This window comes from Protobothrops mucrosquamatus, unplaced genomic scaffold, assembly GCF_001527695.2.
Source record: "Protobothrops mucrosquamatus isolate PMUCROS unplaced genomic scaffold, P.Mucros_1.0 scaffold2335, whole genome shotgun sequence".
Lineage (NCBI taxonomy): Eukaryota > Metazoa > Chordata > Lepidosauria > Squamata > Viperidae > Protobothrops > Protobothrops mucrosquamatus.
Window position 1 is genome coordinate 157397 of NW_015388417.1, and position 12180 is coordinate 169576.

General features: G+C 35.5%; 1 protein-coding gene across 1 annotated transcript in view; it reads right to left on the reverse strand.

Annotated features, from left to right (window-relative positions):
* Positions 1–416: 416 nt before the first annotated feature.
* LOC107295433 (gamma-1-syntrophin-like) overlaps positions 417–12180 on the reverse strand; it is a gene marked incomplete at its 5' end in the record, with an annotated part of 57376 nt that continues 45612 nt past the window's right edge. The window contains 2 exons of the mRNA XM_015824747.1: positions 417–623; positions 2456–2566. Of these exons, the coding sequence (XP_015680233.1) occupies positions 417–623; positions 2456–2566 (318 nt within the window). The remainder of the gene's footprint in view (positions 624–2455; positions 2567–12180) is intronic.

The following is a 12180-nucleotide window of genomic DNA, read 5'->3' on the forward strand; positions in this document are numbered from 1 at the left end:
CTATCAAGAGAACGTTACTTCAAATACAGAGCTGAGTAAATTATTATATAAAAACATTTGGAAACAAGGAAATGATACTGCTCTGTTATTATTGTGTTTTGAAAATTGTATTAAATGCTTAAGCATAATGATATATCAGTTATTTTTGTTTCTTTTTCTTTGAATGCTGTCAACGCACAATCAAATTATAGTAAAAAGATATTGTTCCACAATGGGATTTTCAGCTTCATTGTGTACTGCTGCTTTGTAAAATTGAGATTTAATTTATGATCCCATTTGACCATATTCTGCAGAAAGCTGCCACATTTTCTTGAGTTGGGTCTAATGCTTGCTGTACTCCAAGGAATAAGTTGATAAATATTTATACAGCAGTTGTACATACTTGTGGAAGTATACAAGTGCAGGACTGGGAGTTATCAAGTCATATATTTTAATTTGCAACTGCCAGATGATGTGGCAGTAGTAGTAGCAGAAGAAGAAGAAGAAGAAGAAGCAACAGAAGCAGAAGTAGTGGCAGTTGTGGCTTGACTACCAACATAGAGTGGGTCCAAACATGCCACTTTAGCTGCAAAGAATGAGTGGATGCAATGCAGAACTGCAAATAAATTTGAAAATTCCAATTCCTGAAAGTGAAAGCAAAATGATCAGATATGAGAGACGAACCAATTTATTTATCATATATTGTGATAAAATTACCAAGTAGCAGTTGCAGAGTCATAAACACAAGGCTTAGGAAAATCAAATATACTCATAATACACCCAGTTCTATTATTCCCTCTGAAAACTAAATTGTTTTGTCTTACTACAAAATTACTTTCTTTATATCCAGGTTACTAAACTCACAGTTTTTATAGTTTTAAAATATAAATTTGTAACTATAATTATTTTACATTTCCAAATAATTGGGGAAAGATAGTTAAATAAAAAAGTACTATGTGAGGGGTATAATCCTTAAATAATCTAAAATAAATTTTAGTTCACATACTTTTGTATTTCATTTTTTATTAATCTTTTAGAAACTTAGAACATTTCTGATCATAAAATTGTAACAAACGTTAAAATCTGTGTGTTCAAGACTTTGTATGTCAGAAGTACAAAATATCAGAATATTGTATATAAAGAGCTTTTTTCCACATTTCTTTGCCAGGCTATTCCTCAAGCACATCCCTATTTTGGTCATTACAAGTCAAAACAGGAACCCTTACAATAGGGTCTTCAAACTTGGCCCTTTTATGACTTGTGGACTTCAACTCCTAGAATTCCTCAGCATGGCTGGCTGAGGAATTCTGGGAGTTGAAGTCCACAAGTCATAAAAGGGCCAAGTTTGAAGACCCCTGCCCTACAACATAACCCACTGAGACATTTCTCAGTATTACAAACTGCAAATTACTCATTTTTGAAATATAGATTTTATCCTATGTATCTCTACTGAACAGGAAAAATGAGGAAAAAATAAAATTGAGCTCTATGGTATTCTTCCACCAAGCCGCCAATCTCCTACTTTACAGCAGCAGCAATTACTACCTCTATGATGTGATGACACAATGAATGTACCATCACTGGCCCCTATCAGATTCCTTCCCACAGATTCCTTCCCACAGACCGGTACGCTCCCACAGAGTGGGTCTCCTCAGGGTGCCGTCGGCCAAGCAGTGTCGGCTGGCGACCCCCAGGGGGAGGGCCTTCTCTGTGGGTGCCCCTACCCTCTGGAATGAACTACCCCCCGAGATCCGGATAATTCCGGATCTCCTTACCTTCCGTCGCGCCCTCAAGACATGGCTTTTCCAGCAAGCGGACCTGACCTAGGGTGGATTTTATATTGGGTTTTAAATATTCGGAAGACGCAACATTAAATTCGGTTTAATTCGGTTTTAAGGGGGGGATTGTATATTTTTTGTTCTGGTTTTAAATATGTTGTGCGCCGCCCTGAGTCCCGGTTGGGAGAAGGGCGGCATATAAATTAAATTAAATAAATAAATAAATTAAATAAATAAATCAGTCTGATATTTTAAAAGAGAAACGAGTGATTTTTCTACTTTTTTTTGGTCTGCTATTCCTACTTTACTCTGTGGCTAGCTAACTCAAAGCTAACCTTTGAGTTAGCTTTCACTCCCAGTGACAGTATGGTCAAGTCCCTGCAGTTTTCTTGGAAACATTTTTGAAAGTGCCTCCTTCCTAGGGCTGAGAAAGTGATTGCCCAAAATCATGCAGCAGGCTTCAGGCTGAATATAGGAGTAGAACTCATGGTTCACTAGTTACTAGCCTGATGCTTTAACCACTACACCAAGCTGTTTTTTCTTCTCTTAGTTAGCCACAGTCATACTGCTGTGCCAGTTCTGAACTCAGCACACAATGCTCTGGCTATGCCAATTCTGAATTCAGACAAATTGGTACATCCTGTTATTTAGTTACCAATAATTTAATAATGGAAAAGGAATTGTGTTCTTGTCTTTACCTTTGCCTCAATCTGCTTAGTGTCAGGATTTTGAAATAAAAATTTAATTTTGCTCTTGCCATCATCTGAAGACCCCTTAAGCTGGGAAAATTTGTACCGCCATAGTACAGCCTAGAGGAAACAAACAACAAAAACACATATATACATTAATGTACAAAACTGCTGCAGAAGAAAATGCATATCTGGGAAATTTTCAATCTATTAATGATATCAATATTAGCAAATATATTTTTCTCTTATCTGAAATGAAATTTTTAACTTCAGTGATCCTATTTAATAACAAAAGAGAGATATCAGGAAGAAAAAAATAAATTCTTTATTCACATTTTGTTAAATGAATGGCCAGTGTAGTAATCTGGTTCTATTTTCTGGTCATCTTTATTACTAAAACAAGGTATCAGTTTCCCATTGTGCAGTCAGTGATTTAGTAACTACTGCCATTTGTATCTGTTGGCAATATAAACTGGGATTACAGGAATGCCATTTAGAGGCAATTTGAAGATATACTAAGAAAACTGCAAGAGACGCTGCTTGTTACTAATCAAGGGAAATTTTGAATGAGCACTAGATGTATAGATCATTTGAAACTAAAATATCATCTATAATGTAAATCTGTACCATGGAACAATTCATCTTTTCTTTTAAACCAAGAATGATGAAGTACTATAAGCTCAACTTACCAAACACGTCTTGGATATCCTCAGATATTTACAACTAGATATGCACAGAGTTCTCAATATGCTAAAGTCAGAGTGGGACTTATCATGTGATCCTGTTTCATAGTGCATGTGAATTCAATTTATACGGGTTGAATATTATTCTCATATGACATAGCTCTGGAATCCTTCTCCATATATTATCATACATTAAGCATAGTTTTAGCTTAATACTCCATTTTTTAATTGGGGGTATATTTTGGAAGTGTTCTGTATCTCTGTTCAATTTGGTTGATGTCATACAATCACAAAGTAGTGAATCTCCTTAAGGGACACAACATAAGAGAAACCATTGATTGACGGGGCTTGGTCCTGTCTTGGAAAACTACAGATTAAGAGTCTTAAACACAGAGAAAACTCTCCTGTTAACTAGACATATAATCTTTTATGTAGTATACTAGCATCTCACACCAGGTTGGGAATTGGTTTTAAGATTTTTGGAATATAATTACCAAAGTTACAGTTTCCTTTACATAAGATAAGTTTCAAAGAAATTAGAAAACTGTTTTGTTTTGAGATTAAAAAGTATTTGAGGAGGTGAAATAGTTTGTTCGGGGGGGGAGGTGTTAAACAATACTTACTATTGTTCTAATTAGGGTCTATGGTTGATTATAATACATATTAAGAATATATCTGCTTCTGAAGAAAGGTGAAACAAAATTTAGCATACAACAAAAGTAAAACAGGTATTGTATGTACATTAATATGGGAAAATAGTAATCAAAATGGTATTATTTTCCTCATAGGTAATGACAGATATTGAAAATGGAAAATATAACTTAGCTATAAAAACACATGCTGATACAATCTATTTTGGCCAATATTCTGCCTGTAATAATATAAAAATGAAACCTTAGAGGCAGGATAAGATACAGATATCTATCTGCTGGTGTTAATCCTTGAGCTAATATCCTATTTCTTCTCTTCCTCTCATCTCCCCTCCCTCCCTCCTTCACTCCCTCCCTCTCTCCTCATCTATCTATCTATCTATCTATCTATCTATCTATCTATCTATCTATCTATCTATCTATCTATCTATCTATCTATCTATCTATCTATCTATCCCCCCCAAGCATATCAAGAAAACAATTACATGAAGAAATAATACAAAGAAAGGGCGATTATGTACACAAACATATATATGGACAAATTTTATGGTATAGAAACTCTTTCCATATGCAAGGACAAATTCTATGCTATAGAACAGAATTCCAACCTTTCCAGCTTTGCAGACCAGTGGGAAGGGAGAGGGGATGGTTCTGCCTGCTGCACACACAAATAGAGCATGCGTGCCCACACTTGCCTGCTACTCACATGAGTGGGGATGTATGTGCGCGCACACTCCAGCCACTGCTGCAGTCTGGTTCCGAAAGGCTCAAGGCCCTGTAGTAGGCTGTGGCCCAGGGGTTCGGGACCCCTGCTATAGAAATTCTCTACCATACGTTGTATATATATATATTATCCACATATACATAAAAACAGTTCTGACTTTGGTTATTCGGTTACACCTGTTTTTTGCTATTGGTGGCACCTATGGAGATCCCTCTGTTCAGATGGGATTTGGTGGTTAAAAATGTTGGTCTCAGTTACAGGAATATCACATAACACACACATCCCAAAACCATGAGAGATAAGACTAAAGAAATAGTAGTATGAGCAATCTGGGGGCGTTCAACATATGTGAGTTGAGGAAAATTTGGAAATATCTGAAAATCTTCGGAAGTAAATTCTTGGAAATGAACACGTCATTTCAATCAAACCAGCAGAATATGTGAATTGTATAAATGTTGGCATGTATTAGATTTCTACTAGTTTTAAAATAAGTAGTTGTCTTTAAATTATAATTATAAATCAACATTAATTAGGTGATATTAAATCAGCTGATGTTTCAGAAGGGTTTTTTGAGAAAGAACACTGATGCCTTCTCTATAGTTTAATATTCCTTTATTAAAACTAAGGGGCAATACTGCTCCATTAAACTGAAAAGGGAGAGACAGAAATAACTTGAAGAGCAAATGTCAAAAGATGGGATGGTGAAAAGTACATCCATTAAAGAATGTTCCTTGCTCCAGTGATCCTATGGAAATTACAGCTTTCATTTCCAGTTTAGCACCACCTGACTTGCTGATATTATGTTTTCTGCTGCTGTTTTTTTTGCTTTGAGGTAGAGATGGGAAATGTGTCTGGTTATGTACAGTACAACTTTCAACAAACCTCACTATTGATTCTGGTGGCTAGTGATTAAGGCAGCTTGTAGCTGAGTGACATGTGGGAGAAAAATTGCTTCCCTGCATTTAGTAGGCTTGTGTATGACTAAGTGTATGACTAAGGAATTATCTTTAAGCAACTGCTCAACAGCATTCACTTGCCTTGGGCAACCCTTTGGTAACTGATCTGTTGCAACCAAAAGTCCCTGAATGTATAAAAGGAATAAAAATGGCCAAGATGGGCACAGGATCCAAATAAGGGGAAGGAATGTACATACACAATGCTGGTCACAAAATGTTTATATAGACTTTTAGCAAACTTGGAGCTGGACTAGAGTGGCAGCAAATATGCAATTTGACTAAGTTCCCCAGCGTTAGGAATAAGACGCTGGCAAGTTATACTTTTCTGTGTATGCTGGTGGATATTCTTATGCATTGTTTATACATATAAGAAGCATGGAAACCAGAAGATTATACTAACATAAAGCACATTCTAAATCTAAAAGGATCTGCAACTATTCAGATTTTAAGATTTTCACAAAAGGTATTTCAGGGTGGTTCATTATGGAGATTGTAAAATCTTTGCTTCAAAAAACTTCACCTACTGCTTATTCTGATATCTTTACGATGCCAACTGACAATTTCTTTCTTTTCTTTTTTTAAAGAAAGGGCTTTAAATTTGAATGTTTTAAACAGCAGATTATGCATTTTCACAACTTTAAAAAAATGACTTTGTTTTATACCTTGCTTACATAAAATGCATAGGAACCATACTTGAAGAATATAGTGACTTAAAATAAATGAAGTAAACCCACTTAACATTCATGAATAAATGCAGACTGCCTGAAGTAAGAAGTCAAAATAAATAAACAAAACACAAAAGTGCTATAATTGCATAACTGCGCAAGATTGGCTAACTTGACTCTATAATAGCATGTAGAGATTGTGTTTATTGATTTATTTGATTTACAGTATATCCTATCTTTACTTTGTACGACTCCAGGCAGTGTATAACACTTCCTCCTATTCTTTTCCCCACATTAACCCATGAGATGGGTTGGGTTGAGAGAGAATAGCTGGCCCAAAGTCATTTAGTGGCTTCTGTGCCTAAGGGACGCACATAATTCTTGGTCTCCAGACTTCTACTCTAGCACCTTAATCACTACTCCATGTGACTCCACATATAAATGCAGCCTAACAAACTCTCCAGTCTTTCTATTATCAGACTGATTTAATGTATCAAGTGTGGCAAATGTTAAGTATGGTAGCAGATAACCTTCCCTTCTAAACAAATTACATTGTAAGAGGGGCTATCATTCAGGAGGCCAGACCCCACTGAATGAAGTAGAAACAAGTTTGTCCATTGTGGTGTAGAAAAAGAATGAACAATGGAAATAGCTTCTTCTGCATCCCGTTTAATCAGGTAAGACACTACTGTTCTTGCAAGGCATTTTTTTCTTTTTTCTTTTTTGTTTTATTTTTACTACAAGAATTCCCATGACAAGTTCCAAAAGAACCCCATTCTTATTTTTCTTTTTAATTTATCAAATGGGTTTCCTCAGTATGAAAACATTTAAAAAGAAAAAAGTAGTTTCAATCATGTTTATTATAAAGCCTTTCTATTTAGCTATGCCTTGAATTACCATCTTTGCATCAGCCACACTTCCTGCAATTTTATACTCATCCTGAATAAAAATAGCCTGCAGTATGCTGGATGCTAGGTTTGGCATGGCGAGAAGCTGTAATTATTTCTAGGGCCCTTTTCCTTGCTTGGCACACATATTATTTAATTTTAATTGGAAGCTGCACAATTAGCTTCAATGCCTATTAATAAGACTCAGTTTCAGAAAACATGGAAGTGCTAAAGCTATTTGAATTCTAGAGGCAGCAACACTGAGAAAATAAGACCCATTTAGTCCAGTAATATTTTAGCAGTGGACAGCCAAATATATTGAAGAGTCCCAAAAATACATTATAAACTCATTGATTACGAAGTGATCTAATTAAATCTTTATGTTTCAAATAGGGCAAATTACCTTTGCTCAAATCTTAATTATATGATAATGTTAATATGTAATGGAAAATTATCCTTGAGGAGTTAAATTTGTCTAAAAATATTAATTAGAAGCAAAATTTAAAAGTTCATGAATATTAAAAATATTATCTTTCTTCTGAATTAAAAATTATTTCAGTAAAATATTTAAAAAGAAAAAATGCTGTTCCACACTGGAATCAACTAAATATTCTCCCCTATTAAATCTATCTTTATATAAAGATCATACATAGAAAATTTGGTTAAAGTCATATTTATAATTCCCTGAATTACAAAATTGCTATCTGCCCTCTTGGACAGTGGAGGAATGAGGAGGGGGAGATGCAGAGTAGATTGCAGTACAAATGAGGCTTCATTGCCCAGCAATCAAATATTTGTGGTCTGCAATGTTGTAGATTATGCAAAATATTATATGAAAATATGCTGCTTTCATGGAATATTGCTTTTATTTCTTACCTTTGATGGGAATAAAAAATATTTAATGAGATATATAATTTATTATCTTTGTCTAATAATGTGTGGAGATGTTGAACACTGGAGCTATGGAATTCATTAGGTAGCTCTGACCAAGTCATGATCTAGTCAGCTCAGCCCATCTTATGTTAGAAAGTGAGAAATATAATTGAGAACGCCATGGATGCCAACTTGAACTCACAAAGAAAATATCACACAGTTGCCACACTGGTGCAGCCACTTAGCCGTCTACTGGCCTCCTTGCTAACTACCTGGGACTTGTAACTTTCTGTCAGCTTGTTTATTGACTTTACTCATTGGAAGTTGGCAGAAAGTTATAAGGTGGTCCTCATTTAATGTCCCATGATCCTTGCTTAGCAACAGAAACAGAGACTGATAGGATTGCCAGTGCCAAACAATATGATCATGTGACATTGCATTTTAAAATTGCATTGATTAGTGACAGAAATTCTAAATTCAATGATTTAAATGAGAGGATAGAAGGAGAACTCAACAAATTTGCAGATGACACCAAGCTGGCAGGAATAGTCAACACTCCAGAAGATAGGCTCAAGATACAGAAGGATATCGACAGACTTGAACACTGGGCCCTATCTAACAAAAAGATATTTAATAGTGAGAAAAGTAAGGTTCTACATTTAGGCAAGAAAAAAATAAATGCACTATTGAGACAGGTATCACCTATTCCAGGTACCACGTATCCTAGTGGACAATCACTTAAATATGAACCAGCAGTGTGCTGTAGCTGCCAAAAAAGCAATGCAATCCTAGGCTGCATTAAAAGAGGGACACAATCAAGAACACGTGAGGTGTTAGTACCACTTTATAAAGCTCTGGTAAGACCACACTTTGAATACTGCATCCAGTTTTGGTTGGTACAATATAAAAAAGATGTTGAGACTCTAGAAAGAGTGCAGAGAAGAGCAACAAAGATGATTAGAGGACTGGAGGCCAAAACATATGAAAAACAGTTGCAGGAATTGGGTATGGCTGGTTTATTGAGTATAATTACTAGGGGTGACATGATAGTAGTGTTCCAATATCTAAAGGGCTGCCACAAAGAAGAGGGGAACCAAACTATTGTCCAAAGCACCTGAAGGCAGAAGAAGAAGCTAATCAAGGGTGGAAACTAATCAAGGAGAGAACCAATCTAGAAATAAGGAGAAATTCCCTGACATAACAATTAATCAGTGGAACAACTTGCCTCCAGAAGTTGTGAGTGCTACAACATTTGAGATTTTTAAGAGATTGGATAATCATTTGTCTGAAATGGTATAGGGTTTCCTGCCTGAGCAGAGGCTGGATTAGAAGACCCCAAGTTTCCTTTCAGCTCTGTTATCCTGTTATTCTGGTCCCAATTATCTTTGTTAGCTGAGGACTACCTAAACTATTTGCAAGGAATTAAATGGTAATTTGTAACTAATCAATAAGAAGTTTTATGTATTATATTAAGAGAAACAACTTATATCCTATATCAGGGGTTCCCAACCCCCACGCCGTGGACCGGTACCTGGCGGTGGCATGCCAGCAACTGGTCCGCACAAACAAGCAAAGCCCCATCTGTGGGATGCAGGCAGCACACAAAACAATGCACTCTCCGGTCCGTGGAAAAACCTCTCTCCACGGAACCGGTCCCTAGTGCCCAAAAGATTGAAGACCTCTGTCCTATACTATCTGTTCTGATAATATTATTGTCAAATAAAGCTTTAATTGATCATAATCAACTGGTCCCTGACTAATATGAGAAAGATAATAAATAAATTAGGAAATAAGTGTAAGATCAAGCCTCAACTTAAGAACATTAATATTTGGGGGAGACTAAGCAGCAAGTTTTTAAAGTACCTCATAGCCTGTTCTGTAGAAGTAGAAGCTCATCCATTTTTTATTATTTTTATTGCTATGTACATCACTGCACAACTCAGGTTACTCATAGATAACTGAAAATAATTTATACTGGCTAATAATTTGTACTGGCTAATATCTAGGGTTCGGTAATAAATACATCTCAGATGATTGAAATCTGAATGTTCCAAATATTAATAATGATGAAATAACAGTGAAAATGCCATAGAATATAATAACTGTGCACTGTGTTCATGTCAGATTGTGAAGACATTGGATAACACACAGTATTTCTACTTCCAAAATATTATTACAGTAAGAAATAATTCACCGGTGATTAAAATTCTATTACACTTTGATTATATTCAAATGAATTGTGTGCTAGGTGACATCAAAAAAACTCAAGAGCATGCTTTTATGTAGGAATTAAGCTACAAGATGTATTGTACAGCAAAAAGAAACAAAATATCCTTTCAGATTTATTCATAAGTAGAGGATACACACTGAAATTAGTTGGATTTAAAGTCTGAATTATCCTTACTTAAAGTATATCAGTATTTAGTTAGGAAATAAACGTAGCAATTTCTATTAGGTGGAAATTGCCTTAAGTTGCTACAGACATTGTATTTTGTACATATTAATGAATGCCTACAGTAATATGGAATTGTCAGCTGAACCCATCTCTTGCCAGCCAGATTGGATGGAAACATCTCATAGCTTTTCTGAAGGGGAACTTAAACATGATGTAAATTTCCTTTTATAAAATATCCCTAAATATAAGGACGACAACATATTGGGCTGTGACAGCAGACTAATGAATACAGATCTATATTCCTCCTACGCAATTATAGTATTAGATATATGGAATGGGATAGAAGTTTCATGAGTTCATAAGCTATAAACTTTTTACATTTGAACAAGACCTTTAATTAGCTTTTTTATCCTTGAAATATAATAATTTAAACCAAAGTGCCTGGAAATTGATTAAAGCTCACTAATAATTAGTATGTTGAAACCCATTAAATAGCTAGTTGCAAATTAATTGAAAGACAATTTTTAAATAATTTGTTGAGCTACTTGTAAGTAATTATGAGATAAATGAAATGATTTGTAAGTAATTGACTTAATTTGATTTAGCGTATATATTAACTGAATAATTTTTTTTCTTCTAATGCCTGGGGAAAATATGTAGGAATACAATATTAAGAAAAATGATGGATTTAATGTCAAATCCATTTACAAGGGGAATAAAGCCATGTTCATTACTGTTGATTGTGTTCTGTCCTCACTCAGCTGCAAATAGCACACTTAGCTCTGTTTATAAAGTTTAAATGTTACTAAAATTATAGATCACACTAGCCATTTTTCTAGGCTGGCTGGTTAGGTAGTATTTCATAGTCTGGTAGATAGTACTTAGGCCTATTTCTGGCATTGTTTCAAGTGGTCCATTGTCCCCTGGGAAAGAAGAATTGAAATGTTTTGAGCTTTATTCCTCTAGAAAAATGTTCAACAACTTGAGTGAAAAATACTTTGCTGAGTGATTTGACAGAAGCACTTACCAAATATGCAGTTTCAGCTTTAAAAAAACTTAATCTGACACGAATACACACAATCTGTTGAAATGGAATAGAGTGTGCCCCATGGATAGTTCCAAACTAAATTTAGTGTTTAGGTCAGGTAAGTACTTTGGAAGAATTAGTAGTATTGCCAGACAAGACCCGAAGCATGTTTCTGGAGAGGCAAAATCAGTGGAAAAGAACTGATCAAGCTTGCAGTAATCATGGTAATGCAAGAGTGGAGGGTATGTTGTGGACTTGTCGAAACAAATTACTTGCTGCAGGTGAATAAGCAAAGTATGTTGCCACAAGGCTAGAAAAAGTATTTCAAGGACTGAGTTTGAATCTAATGATTACTGTCTGCTAGGGCCGCTGGTATTTCTCTTTAATCAGTATGTTGTGCCAGTGAGGTATTTTGATTAATGCAGTTGTGTTAAGTTTTCTCTGCTACAAAGATATAATTATGAACCCAAAATTACATTAATATTCACTGGTCATGCAGTTTCATATCAGCTGGATTATATTGAAGAAAACAGCTTCTCTACGTGGTTATTGGTTTTCATTTTATAGGAAAGAAGCCCAATGAGACACAAAATATAAGCTGCAGGATCCAATTTGGGTCAGTCACTGGGATGAGAAATTTAGTCTTCTTAGCTTTTGGACTCACGCTTGAACCCATCCTCAGGGAAACTTTTCTCTTACCAGAATGTGACATTTTGTGAGAAAGAAATTCCCCGAGGATGGGCACTGCACATATACATTTGGCAGCACAACTGCACAAGTCTCTCATCAAGGATGGCTGTGTCTTATACCTGAAGAGAGTGGAGGTGGTACAGACCCACCTGAAAGATGGTCCAAGCTCCTTGGGAAGGAAGAG